General features: G+C 38.2%; 1 protein-coding gene across 5 annotated transcripts in view; it reads right to left on the reverse strand.

The window, feature by feature from the left end:
* Window positions 1-10,657: 10,657 nt before the first annotated feature.
* The window catches only part of SNTG2 (syntrophin gamma 2), a 440,849-nt gene continuing 434,602 nt past the window's right edge, over window positions 10,658-16,904 (reverse strand). For all 5 annotated transcript variants that reach the window (XM_056124862.1, XM_056124871.1, XM_056124854.1 and 2 more), the window contains one exon: window positions 10,658-11,282. In XM_056124862.1, the coding sequence (XP_055980837.1) occupies window positions 11,151-11,282 (132 nt within the window). In that variant the 3' untranslated portion in view covers window positions 10,658-11,150. The remainder of the gene's footprint in view (window positions 11,283-16,904) is intronic.

Consider the following 16,904-nt stretch of genomic DNA (forward strand, 5'->3'; position numbering starts at 1 on the left):
TAAGCAAGTTGGGGACTAGTGGTTGTAGTAATTGCATATTTAGATAAAAAGATTAAAATTGCATAGAACTAGAGGAATAAGCCAAACATTTCTCTTAATAATAGCTCCTGTGCCTAGTTGGAGAGGCATCCTGAAAATAACAAGTGCAACAAACTTATCATTTAGTTAGAATATAATAACGATATGGTTGTTTCATTACTTTTTGAAAGTAATGATTTTTGTTTTTAATATTCCCCCTTCTCTTCCCTTCATTGATGTTGTTGTGATGAGTCTGGATTGAACACATACATGTATGTGGTTGTGGTGCATGCATGTTTCAGCTGGGGTGATTGCTGGGATTTTTGCTTATTTAATTGCATATTCTCATTGTAGAACTTACCAGGGATTATTGCAGTGCTCATACACATGCTACCCAGAATTTCAGTTTTTTTCCTTCATTTTGGGTTGAACTTCTGACTGTAGTGCTCACACATCTTTTAAAATGTTGATGGGATGACTTGGAGGCCAGCCACTCATGCTGGGGGGGAAAGGCAGCTTAGATAGAGAAGGGAGCACCAAATAAAGGGTGTTGGGAGGATCCTCCCAGGATGAGAGAAGCATGCTGAAAGTTGACTATAGACCGAACATGACTGCCACTCAATATCTCTTTTGAAAACCACAGCACACAAAAGGAGAGAGAAAACAAAAGGGAATGCCCTGCCACAGGGTTGGGGTAGGATGGGAGGGATACTGGGAGCATTGGAGGTGGAGAATGGGCACTGGTGGAGGGATGGGTACTCAATCATTGTATAACTGAAACCCAAGCACAAAATTTGTATGTCTATAACTGTACCTAATAGTGTTTCACTAATAAAAATTTCAAAAGAACCCCCAAAAAACAAAAATAAATAAAATGTTGATGGGACCAGAGCAATAGTACAGTGGGTAAGACATTTGCCTTGTGTGCGGCTGATGCAGGTTCAATACCTGGCATACCATATGGTCCCCAAAGCACCACCAGGAGTAATTTTTAAGTGCAAAGATAGGAGTAGTCCCTGAGCATTGCTGGGTGTGACCAAAAAAAAGCAAAAATAAATAATTAAAATAAAATAAAATAAAATGTCGTTGTGCTTGCTGTATACTATACCATTTAATTTGCAGTATCTACACATACCGAACGGCAGTGAAACTGAAAATCAATTTTAGTGTTAGAGATCAAAGCGCGCAAAGCTGCCAGGATCATGAATGGTACATACAGCAATACCAGTGTCATGACCTCATTCTTGCAAGGCCAGTGCTTTAGTCACTGGGTCCTCTCCTGACCCCAGCCAGTTGTTTTAGTTTAATGTTATGCAGGTACTTAATTATATCATGGGAGAAAAAAATCGCCATAGGAAAGATTACTTTTTAGTCTTCCCAAATCAAATAAAGAACAACCAGACTTAATACTTAATATTTTATAAAATCACATTTGACATCTCTCACTTCTTCAGGATGCTTTAGTTTTACACAAAGGTAATCTATATTTCCCTTATTATTTTTATTTTATCATTATTGAGATAATTGGTTCAGAATACTAATATTTATGCTTTAAGAGTATAACACTATGGAAACTCATCCACCACCAAGGTGCCAATATTCTTTCAGCACTTTCCCTTGGTTGCTTCTCTGTTCTCAGCCTCCTCCACTCTCCCGTCTGGCTCCCTCTCCTTGGTAACATCAGTTTTGTTATTTGAATCTAAGAGTTTTTCATTGGCCCATGCCTTTTCTCCTGCTTTGTTTCTTTATATCCCACAGATTAGTGACATCAACTGTTGTTTTACTCTTTATGACTGATTTTTTCCTGACCTTACATCTTCTAGAAACATTCATATGTAGGGAAATGCAAACACTCAAAGGTATTCTTTTCTCCATCAGCAAATACAGTTTTGCTAACTACTCTACTGATGCCCTAAACTTGAATGCATCTTTCTCACATTCACATTGTACTTCAACACTGCCTTTGTCACCTTAGCATCGCCTGGTCATCGATGTTCAAGTCACATTTTGGAAGAGGAGTTATATTCTTCCTGTGAGAATCATTTTGGGCATGAAGTTGTCAAGGATTCCTTGGGAAGCATCAGTGGAGGTTGGACCTGTGCTCTTTGAGTCAGACAGCCTGGGTTAGATCTCTGCTCTTTTCTCAAGATGCCAAGTGCTCTTGAGAGCTGGAGGCTAAAGATCCCAGGAAACAAGGGTTTCATAAAGTAAGTAAGGTAAAGGCCCTCCCGTTGATCGTCGATTTGCTCGAGCGGGCCCAGTAACGTCTCCATTAGAGACTTTGTTGTTACTGTGTCTGGCATATCGAATACTCTCGGTAGCTTGCCGGGCTCTCCGAGAGGGGTGGAGGAATCGAACTCGGGTCGGCCATGTTGGCTGCGTGCAAGGCAGACGCCCTACCCGCTGTGCTATCGCTCCAGCCCAAGGGTTTCATAAGATCTCTCTTTCTCTCTCAAGCCCTTTTATGTCAAGTTCAAGATGAAAATTTTTCTTGTTTTCCTAAATTTGTTCAAATTTGCAATTACTTTAAGTTACTTGCATCAGGAGTTGGAAAACTATGGGTCCTAAGTTAAATATGGTTCCATGGCTGACTTTTGTTTGTGCAGCGTAGCTGGAGCAGAGACACGACTTTATCTGCTTGTATATTCCTCCAGTAGCTGTTTCTGCACTGTCAGCAGAGTGGCTGGGAGAGTCTGCATGTCCTGGGAAATATGGTTCATCTTCTTCAGGCCCATTATTTCTGTGTGGCACGTACCATGTATGTAGAGACTCATAGATCAGTATCTTGCAGCTAGAAATTACCAAACTTTGTTGAATGAACAGAAGAATGATTTAGGAGTGCTTATGACATGAAACTCAAATAGTCATCACCCAACCCTGGCTATTTAATCCTTCTTAGGCCTGAGTGGTGCCTTGAGCATATCCTCATGGAGCCACAAGTTTTGAAAAATCTATCCTATGTCAAGAGATGGAGAGGTGACTCAGGACTCAGGACCATGGTGCCATCTGTGAGTCTCTACATAATGAACTGGAAGAAGATGGACCATCTTTCTCAGGACATGCAGTCTGTCCCAACCACTCTGATGACAGGGCAATAACAGCTGTAGGGATACACAAGTAGATAAAGGAATATCTCTGCCCCAACTTTGCTGCACAAACAAAAGTCAGCCATGGAACCACACTTGGCTTAGGACTCATAGTTTTCCAACTCTTGATGCAAGCAACTTAAAGGTATTTGCAAATTTGAACAAATTTAGGAATACAATAACGTTCTTCATACTTGAGCTTGAAATTAAAGTGTGTGTGTGGGGGGAGAGAATAGCACTATATCAGGCATCTGAAGAGAAAGGGTTAAAAGCAACATGTTCAAAGGGAAAATGGATTTCTTCAGATGGGAGTAAAAATTGTTTTTGAATGAGATATATTGCAGTGGACTTTGGCAATGGTTCTAAAATGCCAGCATTGGATCCACCTCCAAATTTTGGGCATTTCTATAGTTTTGTTCATTTTTCAGTACCTCCTCTAGGGAAAGAGGAAAACTTTGGTACTTCATTGACATTAATTTCAATTCTGAGCACACAGGATCTGAAAACCAATAAGGGAGAGCCCTAGCCTGGTCCTGTTGTCAAATATTGTCCTTTTCTGAATCTGTGTGGGTTCATTTTGAGCTCATGTGATGGCAAAGAAAATCCTTATTCATAAAAGAAGAGGGCCACATCATATCTCTACAATGCCCTCTGCTCCCTTCCTCATCTCTTTTTCTGACTTTCTCTAAGGAGAAGGTTTTGCTGAGAAGCCAGAAATGCCTACAATCACCTTGAAGCTGACTTCTGGAAATGCCTTTCATAAACCATGGCAGGTAATCACAAAAGAATCACAAAAGTCCTCCTAGGGCTCATGAAATCTTCTCCCCTCCCCAAATCTATGCAATAAAGACCATTTTCTTGTACAAGGAGATTTTTCCCTCTAAGTCAAAGTCAAAGTCAGCCAGAGGCTACCTAAAGGCAAGCAGGATTGGTTCATCTGAAGTAAACACTGTGGATGTTTTTTCTTTTGCATTTGCTTTGAATTCCTCTTTTAAAGAAACAGTAGTTACTGGGGAAATGTTTTTCAATAATAAAAACACTATTTAATAATGTTAACTCTTATTGTGATATAAATTTACTGTGATGCCCATTTTTCCCCCAACCAAATATTGTATTATATATTTTTGTCATAGCTAAAGTATAAGACAAAATTTGGAGGAAGATGTCAAGTTCTTTTTCCCTGTGACTAGATAGCTAAAGCTCTTGGAGTCTCTCTTTTCTTCTTCCTTTCTTCCTCCTTCCCATCTTCTTCCCCTCCCTCCCTCCCTCCCTCCCTCCCTCCCTTCCTCCCTCCCACTTCTTTCCACTTCTTTCCACTTCTTTCTTTCTTTCTTTCTTTCTTTCTTTCTTTCTTTCTTTCTTTCTTTCTTCTTTCTTTCTTTCTTTCTTTCTTTCTTTCATTTTCAAGATGAATTTAGCTTTTCTTTCAGTGCCAGAAGTTTTTAAGCTTAGCACCATGACACTAATTTAAAAATTTTATTTTCTTATTAAATGTCTTTCTTATCTACTGAAAGGAAGGGCCAGCGTGAGAAAATGCTAGGTCATGGGCTTGAGATTCAGATGGTTAAGTATCAAACAATCCATATAGGCATCAGAGACCCACAACCAAGCTTATGCCAGCCCTGATCTTTAGCTCTTCAGTACTCTGTATGCAGTAGTGGGCGATAGCCAGACCATGTCTTCAGAAGGATTACTCTTTATAAGTGAAAACTCATCTCGGATCAATTTTGAAGGATAACTGGAATTCCTGGGGACATATCCAAAGAGGCCCTTACAACATATCTGATCAAATCAAACAATGTTGTACACATCTCCCAAGAGGATTGTTTAAAAGAACAAAATAAAGAGCCAATTGAATTAGCATTGATTGTGTGAGAGCCTTCACTTAAGAAATGAAAAAGCAAGGTATTTATTTTATAGGAGCACTTGGCACATTACTGCTATTTGAACATTAGAACCAAGCTTTCCTTCTTTGGTCAGTTTCAGAGAGAAACGTTCCAGATAGGATGGGCTTACACAGTAGACATGCAGGGATGACAGTTTCAACCCCACGCCTCTTCAAAAGAATATTTAGTATCAAGATATACTGAACCAGATTGCTCAACTCTTTTTCTTTTCCCATTCTCAGGTATTACAAATGCACCATCAAAAGTTACTCATCACCAGTCTCCTTGGAGGACATGGTGGAGTCTGACCTTATTGGAAACTGTCCTGCTTGCACATCTGGATATTTCAATGTGCATTTCTGTCCTTGTTTTTTTTTTTTATAATAATGGAAATCACAAATAATGTACAAATATCATATAATTATACTCATACAATAATTTGAAATTATGAGATGTTTTCATTTAAAATATGAGAATCCAAAAGAACTTTGATAATCATATAAAGCCAAGAATAAGAATTTAGAAATAGGAGCCTTGAGCATCCCGTGGAGGGCTGGAAGCTTTCAGTAATTTTTGTCTGAATGCTTTCCAATGAAGATGTGGATGCTTTAAACTAAAATAGATTCTTTCATTATCAAAATAAGTTACTCAATTTACCAAGTTACTAAACTAATGTAGAGCTAAGAGTTTAGTTTCTCCTATCATCTTTTCAGCCCACATGCTTTCTCAACCTTAAGCAACTGATGATCAATATAATTGAATCAAAGTTTCATCACAATACACTTTTTCCTTTATAAAATTTCAAAATGAAACAAAAGGAAAAATCACTAATCAATTATTTTTGCTTTAAAGTTTGTATGGACCTATTTAAAAAGCAATGGATAGGTCAAAGAATTTGCCATTTTAGATGTTGATATTGTTTTCAAAGAATAACTCTTGTTAAAGTTTTTGCCTATTTTCAGATTTTCTGTCAGAACTTATAACCCCAAAGCAAACATATGGGCTTACCAGATAGGACAAATTAAACACAGCATAAATTGTTTCCTTGATATAGTGTGGGTAACTGAGTTTTTATTAGAGTTGGAAATTCATTATCTATCTGAATAACAATTAAAATGAACTCAGCCAAAATTTCAGCCAATTCAGTAAAATACAAAAAGCAAACAAATGAACAAAAATAAAACACACTGATTGTGAATGTTCTGAAGTTGGAGAGAGACAACGATTTCTGATCTGGTTGACCAGATGTCTAAATCTTGTGGGCACCAGTTCCATAAAGGCTACCCTGGATGCACATTTCCTAGTTTATTACCTGAAATTCTTGAACCATCATTGCATTTTCAATGGTTGAATTATAAAGCAAGTTTTGAACTTAGTAGTCATTCCTCTTAACCTCATAAGGAGAAACTGTTGTCTTTACTCTGAGAAACATTTCCCCAAAGAGGCATTAGTCAGCCAAAAGTTCTCAATCACATAATGACAATATTGAAAATAAGTCTTCAGGATCTCCTCTCCCAATCCTTTCTCCATTTTTAGGAAGTCGGTGAAGACCTCTGCATTTCTAGGTCTGGAACACTTGTTGTGTGAGTAGTAATAGTCTTTTCACGATTTGGAGAGAAATCAGTTTGAAAATAATCCAACAACCACCCTATATTAACAGGTGCTCTTTTAAAAGGCTATGCTAGGGAATTGCTAGTTTTGTTAACTTTTTCTCACTGTAATTCTCCCTAAGTATTCTAAATATGAATAATGGTGATCTACAAAGGAGAAAGGGAGAAGAAGTATAAAGGGCAGATGACACAGATTTACCTGAGACTTCACAGTCATGGTCACGGTCCTCCCGTTGTTCATCGATTTTGCTCGAGCGGGCCCAGTAACGTCTCCATCATGAGACTTGGTTGTTACTGTGTTTTTCATATCGAATATGACACGGGGAGCTTGCCAAGCTCTGCCGTGTGGGCGAGATACTCTCGGTAGCTTGCCGGGCTCTCCGAGAGGGGCGGAGGAATCGAACTTGGGTCGGCCATGTTGACTGAGTGCAAGGCAAACATCTTACCCGCTGTGCTATTGCTCCAGCCCACCTGAGACTTCAAACACTGGTTTTCTTTTTGCAAGATTACTAGGTCAAAATCTTTAATTCTTAACATGTGGTGGGGAGTGGTTTATTAACAAAGCATATCATGTTTCAAGGGCATATTGGTAACCAGAAGTGAAGAAGTATGTACTTTTCACTCAGACATGCTCCTCCCCAAACTCTGAACAAATACAAATAACAATAACAAATGCTGATATAATCAGTCAATCTTTTACCTATTTTGAAAGTACCCACTCTACTCTTTGTGTCTGAGAAGATGAAAATCAAACGGCCAGGACACACCAGAAAAGCAGCTTAGGAATCTCTGTGTGCACCTCCACCAAATATGCCAGGAGCCAATAGATTTAAAATCTGCTCCCTTATGTGGTCCACAGGGGCAGAGAATTACCAAGCACATTTGCTGAGTGTGTAGGGCTCCACTGACTCATTTGTGATGTGTTGAGCATCCTAAAGGAAGAATATAAGTCATGAAACACACAAAAATAGACAGAATCAGATGTTAGGCCCTTGGGCAATGCCAGTAATTGGATAATTGGATGATTATAAGCATTAGCTGCTTGGTGTCACATGTTCCCACAGAGCTCAGTGAAACACTGTCAGGAAGAGTTTTAAGAGACTTGTTTGTATTCTGTGTTATTTTAAAACTTCTAAAATAAAATGCAGTTTGACCTTTTTTTCCCCATTGCTAACAGAAATGTATTCTAAGGTCACAGAAACACAGACCATAAGGTGAGATAAATTATGTTTTGTGAATTGTTTAAAAGGATCTACTTTGACAGATTCCATTCTTATCAGAATAGGTAAATTTGCTATGTTCTCCATTTCACCTACTGCTAACTTAATTTCTCTCTTTTCAAACTAGGTTCTGCTGTTAACCATTACTTTCCACCCTTGGTTGGAGAGGATGTTTTTCGTTTCCATCTTCCTTCCTTCCTTCCTTCCTTCCTTCCTTCCTTCCTTCCTTCCTTCCTTCCTTCCTTCTTTCCTCCCTCCCTCCCTCCCTCCTTCCTTCCTTCCTTCCGCCTGCTTTTGCACTGTCTTGCTTGAGTTTACAGAGTAAACATTTATTTACAAAGTAAAATTTCTTCTGATTTTCCTCTTTTATCAGAGTTTAACCTTTCCTGCTAATTTAGCAAAGCTTGCGCCCACTGTACTTTCTAAAAGCAGCGATGGTTTACAAGATCAGACTCCTTAAAACCGGTATGCCATCCTTCATGAGAAAAATGACATACTTGTCATTTTATTTCCTTCCTTTAGAGAAATATGGTTATTTCCAAATTCTCATACCAAAATATTTAAGTGTCCAGATGAATATTCTCTACCAATGTCACTAAGAAGAATTACCTAATCAAAGTAATATTCTGTCATATGCCCACGGAGTATATATGAAACTCATTGCAAGGGTTAAGGCACTTTCCCAAATGGACCATGTTTCACTTTTATTAATACTTCATCAGCAGGAGTTTGTGTTTTTTGTTGTTCAAGTACAAGTCATATAACCGAAACAAAGGGAAACAGGCTCAGGCTGAGAAAATGATGCTTAGTAATTTCTATGGAGGGAAGTAGAGCCACACATGGTGACCCCCTCAGAGAGGTTTGTTGGCAGAGGCAGGAATTGTCATTTCAGCCTGAAGAATCATGGGTTTGGGCTCTCGGCTGGGGGTTAACGCCTGGGATCCTCGGACTTCCGCTCCTGCTTGCCCCATGTCACCTGGCCTTATTATATGGGTGGAATCTTGCTGGCCTCTCTCTCCATAATCAGTGCAATGAGAACACTAAGACCACCAATGTAGCCAGGTGGGTGTGAAAAGACAGAAATCATGAGTAGGCAGCCCTCAGCAAAATCTAGGCAACCATGAGTTTTTAAAAGCCATGCAGTATTCTGTGAAATTCCTATTGATGATTAAAATACAAAATGAGACGATTTTAGGGTGAACTGCATATACCTTGTAAGATAAAGTGACTTTGAATCCAGCATTGACAGGGAGGCTGAAAGAAGCAACCATTGCCCTTGACAAGTTGAGTTTGCAAAACAGACACTAATTAATTCAGAGCTGTTTCATCCCTTCCTCCTGGTATATATACTGGAAGAGCCAGGCTGGTACATTTGGGAAAAGCATGTGCAGACCCCAGAACTTTGCATCACTGTGTGGTGGCTGATGGGCAGGGGTCATAAGTGGAAGAGAAAGACAGATGGGCATAAGGTCACCTGCTTCATTTGAATAAGAAAAGATTTTTGCTGCTTTTTAATAAAAAGACTCTGAGTATTCCAAATGTATGTATTTATATAAATATAAAATAAATTTTGCTATCACATCTTTCAGGGAAAAGATATTAGCTAGGAGGGCAAATGTTAAAATATCTTTTCATGGAAGCAATAAAATCATCACAATTTCCTCAATCTTTAGTGCAATATGCCTATTCTTGAGTCAATATGGGTACTCTGGCATAAGGAAGAAAATGAGAATTGATTTAAGTTTGGAGATCAAATATTCATCCATAAGAGAACTTGAAGATGAGATCATTTCTAACTTTAACTTTTTCAGTTGGTGAATATTTTATAAACTTCTAACTCCTATTGCTTCTAATAGTAACATTGATTGGAAGTTTGAGTTGATGAAGGAATAAACATGTGCAAAGAAGACATTTTTCCCTAATGTTCTTAAACACCGATATCAGAATAGTATTTAAAATTCTCAAACATTTAAAATTTGCTTTGTTCAAGTTAGAGTTTTCCAAGGAAACCATTCAAAAGCAAATGGAGCCAGATGGATAGTATAGTGGGTATGGTGTTTGCCATCATGCAGCTGACCTGTGTTCAAAACTCAACATCACATATATTCTTTGAGCAGAGTTAGTTAGGAGCGATTCATGAGGAGAGATACAGGTGTAATCTCTGAGTACTGCTGGCCTGTAGCTCCAAAATACAAACAAAACAAAACAAAACAACACACACAAAAGCAAAAGAATGACAACAACAAAAAGTAAATGGGAATTTTATATAGAGTATATACATATAATATATATTCTATAGATAGATACCTTCGAAAAAGAATATATTTTCAAACACATAAAAACCTTTAATTATAAATATTTAATATATTATAAATTAAAATATCACCTTCTTTGTAAATAAAAATACAACAAGGAATGTATCTGCAGTGACCCAGGAATAAGTGGCTGGAATTTCAATCATGTTGAAGAACACCATACAGTGGCTAAAGCACATTTGCCTTCCAAAATAAAATATAGGGACCATATACTTTTTTTCTTAGAATTATTTTCCTGTACTTTACAGTCTGATGATTTTATATTCTCCCTGTACTTGAGAAAAGAGTATATAATTTTGATAGTTTCTAACTAAAGTCTGCATCCCTATGAGACAACTGGGGGATGCCATTAAATTCGTTTTGATAACAAACATAGAAATGCAATCTGCTTAGATGTACTAAGCAATATGAAAAATAAGGAAAGAAAAGGTGTATTTTTTGAATTGGGAAAATAATTTAAATAATCATTTAAATGACTATGCTTTCTAACAGGATCACAGTTTAATTAATTATAATTAACATTAAAACTAAATTATTAGAATTGATTTCCCTGTCCCACATATTTCCATTGTGCATCTCTCAAATAAATCTTTTATACACTACTTCCTTAAGAAGATGGCAAACTAAATAAATTTAAAAGAAAGCCTTTACTGCTTGAGGAAGTAAAATGGTGAGCTCTAATATTTTGCACTCTAAATTCTATAAAAATAAAGTCTGGATTTCCCCAAGTATGAAGTAGGCCTGAGGCGTTAATACCATTTTCACCTGATCTGCAGGAATGTCAGTGATGGAATCAATTCCCATGGAAGCTGAATTCTCAGAACCACAGCTTAGCTTGTACAGAGTCTGATTAACTCATCAGATAAGTACGACCCGTCTCTGGAAACTAGTGACATATTTTATTGGTATCACAACTATAGGCTCATTATAAAATCACACAAAGTTGCAACATTGTGCAGGAAAGATTCATTTCTTAAGAAAATAATTTAATTTTCAGCACTCATCAGAAGCACTTTTAGTTGCTGTACATGTATTTTCTTGCGACGCTCTGACTATCTATGAACATGGGGTCCACGGAGGCCACCTTGGCTGCTATGAAGGAGTGAATGCAGTGCAGGACACATGTTAGATCCTGAAACTCCAGCTCCTGCAAGAAACATTAACATTAATCATGTTTTGTAAATACCTAGAAAGTGCCTTACAAAAATAAAAACAGTTAACAAATTCTGTAGTTAGTGAACACCAAATAACTTAGTCAAGTAAAATACAAGACATATGAAAGGTTCAAAGTAATACAGCAATGGCTATGAACACTCAAATATGCTGACTTTCTGCCACTGATATACTAAAAATCAAGTATGAATTCGTAACTTTCTTACCCATTTCCGTTTTTGGAAATTGAACTCAATCTCTGTCACCTGATAAACAGGGTCATGACCTCAGTCTCCAGTCTGAGCCAGTCTTCAGCCAGTCCTGGTCAGAGTGTCCTGTGATGCTTTAATTTAAAGTCAGAGCAACAGGACTCTGGGATTTAGTTCATTAGAATGAAGTTTTGTGTTTTTGATCTCTGCGAGTATGTACTTGAACATGTATATGCATGCATGTGAAACTACGTGGGTGCGCATGAGTAGATGTGTTTCTGCATATGTATATGCATATGCATGAGTATATCTGTGTGCAAAGACTATCCTTGGGAGCAGCCAACAGCTGTGTGGAACTTATGGGAAAAATTCGTAGGCACAAGTCATATAAAAGGCCTGTTTATCCTCAGCCTGTTACCGAACCCACAGGGGAAAAAGATATCTTACTTGAAGGGGGGGGGGCATTCTCTTAAGAAATGGTTATGCTCAAGAAAGGAAAATATTTAAAGTACTCAGAATTCTGGATCCCTTTTTCTCCATTTAAAAGATCCCAAACACTACACAAAAGCAAATATAAAACACAAATTCTTATTATTTCTCTTCCTGAGACCTCCTTTCCCACGTTTCTACCATGTTATAATAGCATGAAAGTCTGCAGTGGACCTTCTGGCTGATACCTAAGTTCATGTAACAACAACTTAAAAGTTGTCACTGGGTAGAACAATAGCAATGCCCTGATTTTTTTTTTTTGTTTGTTTTGTTTTGGTCACTCCTGGAGATGCACAGAGGTTACTCCAGGCTTTCCACTCAGGAATCACTCCTGGCAGTGCTCAGGAGACCATATGGGATGCTGGGAATTGAACCCGGGTCAGCCACGTGCAAGGCAAGCGCCCTACCTGCTGCGCTATCACTCGAGCCCCTGTCCTGATGTTTTTCATGATAAACTATGAGAACAAGAAAATTCTTTCTAAGGTGACTGCTAACTGATTAACTTCCTGATAATTAAATTTTGTCAAAATATTGCATAGTCCAAATGTGTCTTTCCCAGAGGAGTTCCTGCAAGCAGCTTCTACTGAAGTTTTTAACCTGGGACCAGGAAAGAGGGCAGTTCACTCCAGGGAGTCATTCTTCACCAGGCATCTCAGCCATTACTCTTCATAGCTGAGATCAACACCTCCAAGTTCAATATTTCACCATTCCTTCAGACTTGGACTTCACCCAAATCCTTCTCTTTGGATGATTTTGGAAGCTGTCCTTGAATGGCTTGGGGACAGGACTGTGTTTACCCACCAAGGTTGTGGGAGACTGGCAAGGACACAGGAGGAGTAACTTAGTATTTCTACTTGGTGCGGCCAGTGCGGGAGGTATAAACTGTATTGCCTCTGTTGCTATGAGGAGAGTGAGAGAGAGTACTCAGAACAGAGGGATGCACTAATGATGATAGAAACATAATAATATGCGGTGCCAGGTTCCTGCACTTGGAATTGGCCAACTGTGCAGTTAACAGAACAAAGGACTTTGACTTTCTTTAAGTTCCTCCTTTGCTTGAAAGTGACTGTAATCGGGATAGCTGTACAGTTAATTGGCTATTATTTAAGTTTCTATAGTCTATTTAATTTTTTACTGAGTGTTGAGAAAAATAGATGATTATGAATATTCACCAAAATTAGGTTGTGAGTATTCTTAGCATTTAAGAAGCTAAAGAATTATTATACTTGTTTCTCAATAATCCTCACCTCTCACTGGAAAAATTAAGAAGTTACTTAGTCCCATGCTAACTGTGATTCAGGCTGGATCCAACACATTTAATATAACAAGCTTAATTCAATTTATAGATACTTTTCCAAAAAGTAATTACTGAGTTTTAAAAGAGAAATTTTAAGAAGACTCTCAAGCCTACAACATTTGTGCTTTGGGGACTTGTAAATTGAACACTGCTTTTCAACTTTCCCAAAGATTTATTCAATAGTATTGCACTAGGCTAAGAGACAAGGAGACAAAGGCCATTAGCATTAATGAATGTGCCAATTCACAGTTGACATCCATAGCTTTTGGTCTCATAGGCTGAAGTCATGACAAAATATCTACAAATTCTATGAGGACAAAGTGAAAAGACACCAGTAAGATTATGACTTAAAATCTCAGTCAACGTTGTTAAAATCCAATACATTAAAAGCTGTATTTCTTTTTCCAGATTGAGAATAAGAAGGTAGAGGGAATATCATAAAATACCAGTAAATCAACCATAGATCCAGCCATGAGATCTGTGGCCTTCATTTTCTAATCAAATAATACCAGCAAAGATAACCTCAACTGAAAGTTTGCAACTAGCATTGGACTTTCTGCTGAACTAAACACTCCTGTTGAGTTTCAAATTCTTTGTATACATCAGTACCTATCTCACCCCCTAAATATGCACACATATCACAGGATGTCGGATGTAGGCCTTATGAACAGAATTTTTTTAAAATTTTTTTTTATTAGTGAAACACCATGAGGTACAGTTGTAGATTTACATGAACAGAATTTTTAGACTCTGAGTTTTTGCTGCAGAACAGTAACGAGACAGGCACAGAGAGTCCAAGTCATTGAATTAGAAGTTACATTGAAATGTGATGCTATCTCCAAAAGAACAAAAGCAACCAGTGCTGGCACAGATGTGGTGAGAAAGGGATCCTTCACAGCTGGTGGGAATGCCGACTGGTTCAGCCCTTTTGGAAAACAGTATGGACGATTCTCCAAAAATTAGAAATTGAGCTCCTATTTGACCCAGCAATACCACTCCTGGGAATATATCCCAGAGAGACAAAAAAGTATAGTCAAAGTGACATCTGCAATTGTTTGTTCATTGCAGCACTCTTTACAATAGCCAGAATCTGGAAAAAATCTGAGTGCCCGAGAACAGATGATTGGTTAAAGAAACTTTGGTACAGCCACACAATGGAGTACTATGTAGCTGTTGGAAAAGATGAAGTCATGAAATTTACATACAAGAGGTACTACATGGAAAGTATCCTGCTAAGCAAAATGAGTCAGAAAGAGAGGGACAGACATAGAAAGATTGCATTCATCTGGGGAACAGAAAGTAACAAAATAGGAGACTAGCACCCAAGAATAGCCGAGATAAGTACCAGGAGGTTCACTCCATGACTTGGAGGCCAGTCGCACATGCTAGAGGAAAAGGCAGCTCAGGTAGAGAAAGGAGCACCAAATAAAGGGTGTTGGGAGGATCCTCCCAGGATGGGAGATGCATGCTGAAAGTAGATTATAGACTGAACATGATTGCCACTCAATGTCTCTTTTGCAAACCACAGCACCCAAAGGAGAGAGAGAATAAAAGGGAATGCCTTGCCACAGAGGCAGCATGGAATGGGGGGATGGGGAGTAGGAGGGATACTGGGATCTGTGGTGGTGGAAAATGGGCACTGGTGGAGGGATGGGTACTTGATCATTGTATAATGAAACCCAAGCACAAAAAATTGTAAGTCTACAACTGTACCTCAAGGTATTTCACTAATAAAAATTAAAAAAAAAAAAGAAATGTGATGCTATCAACTGAGCAGCACTACCAAGAATGTGTTTGATAATATTAAGTGTTACATTATTTCAAAACAGTTCTTGATTCAAATTGAATGAGAGAAAGTAGAGTTTAGAAAAACAAAATATCTTTTGTGGTTACAATTTTCTAAGTTAATTGTACTGTCTCAGTGACATAGAAAGTAGAGTTTAGAAAAACAAAGTATCTTTTGTGGTTACAATTTGCTAAGTTAATTGTACTGTCTCAGTGACATAGCATGCTTTGCTGCTCAAACTTCCTTTTAAAAAATGGGGATCTTTGAGGGCTATTTAAGAAATGCTGCAACAAAGCTATAAGATTGTCAGGTTATCATTCAACTGGGATACACCATCATAGCAAAATTCCCCTTGTTCTGGGAGAGAACAGGGTATATTAATAATGCAATCATATAATCCTAGGATGTTATGACTTGAAAGAAAATCATACAACATTGCAGTTTTATGTCAGACTCCAAGACAGGATAATGGAATGGATAGATCTTGTGTTTCAGGTTTAGTGAGAGAAAAAAAAGAAAAGTGCAGGAAAATATTTGAGGTGTATGAGGAGCAGAGAGAAAGAGTGGAAAACACTAGAGGTGCCACAGGCTCAGTGCCAGCAGAGATACTGACCTTGAACTAGTTCCTAAATCCTCTTGCCTATGGAGTGGGTTCCCCAAAGGGACTAACTGAGCTGAGAGAACCTTGGGACAAACATGGAATTGTTCTGCAAAACCAAGTTTCCTGGAGCCAGCTAACCCCCATTTTATTTTAAGAGCATTCTTATTTATATATATTATTTTTACACAATCACCCATACCTTTAGCCCTCAAAGAAGGGTTGCTCACCTGTGTATTTGCTACATCTAAGGAGGCACAAGAGAATATGCAAAACTTCTGCTTTTGGAAAGGAGGAAAGAAAATCACTAGGAATTGAACATTCAAATAAAAAAAACCAAAACAGTAGTTTTTCTCTATTAATTGTAAAAAAAAAAAGGCATTTAAATAGATAAGGCAAGGGGTTTTCTTTCCTTGTTGCAGTGGATTCCTTCAAGGGGCCTCTGGGAATAAAGGATCTAGCTTAGAACCTATCTGACCCCCTAGCCCCATCTCTAGTACTCTGAGTTGGGCTGGTGGAATGAATACACCTGGGAGTTCTGCACAACATGCTGATACGGTAGACTGGGGTCTAGGTGACCACATGAGCTCCTTAGAGTTGGAGAAAGGTAAAAAGTCTCAGCTGGAAGGGCCTGGATCCCAGCCTTCCTGGCTGGTCAGTTATTGAGCACAATGGAAAGTCTGTAATTGGTTGGATACAGTAAGGAAACAAATTATCTTCTTCTTCTTTTCTTTTCTTTTTTTGCTTTTTTGGGGTCACACCTAGCGATGTACAGGGGTTACTCCTGGCTCATACACTCAGTAGTTATTCCTGGTGGTGCTCAGGGGACCATATGGGATGGTGCTCAGGGGACCATATGGGATGCTGGGAATTGAACCTGGGTCGGCCGCATGCAAAGCAAACACCCTACCCGCTGTTCTGCAGCCCAGGAAATTATCTTCTTGAACCATCAGAAGTAACCAACCAGACTGACAACACCTCAGTGTCTAGTTAAAAAAGTTCTGAGAAAAGCATTCAGTAGAGATTTGAATGCACTAACTTTGACATAATTTGTTATAGCAACAACCACAAAACATTACAGGCAATGCCTTTTATTTAAACAACATAATATACTTCCTTTTTTTCAATGGGAGGAAATATAGTATATTTTCTGGGCTCACAGATGTGAAGTAATTAAGATAAATTATTTTGGCTGACAAATTGATATTTTGAGTAATATTGCTAAATTGAAAAAACAC

The sequence above is a fragment of the Sorex fumeus genome, unplaced genomic scaffold, assembly GCF_029834395.1.
Source record: "Sorex fumeus unplaced genomic scaffold, SorFum_2.1 ptg000006l, whole genome shotgun sequence".
NCBI lineage: Eukaryota > Metazoa > Chordata > Mammalia > Eulipotyphla > Soricidae > Sorex > Sorex fumeus.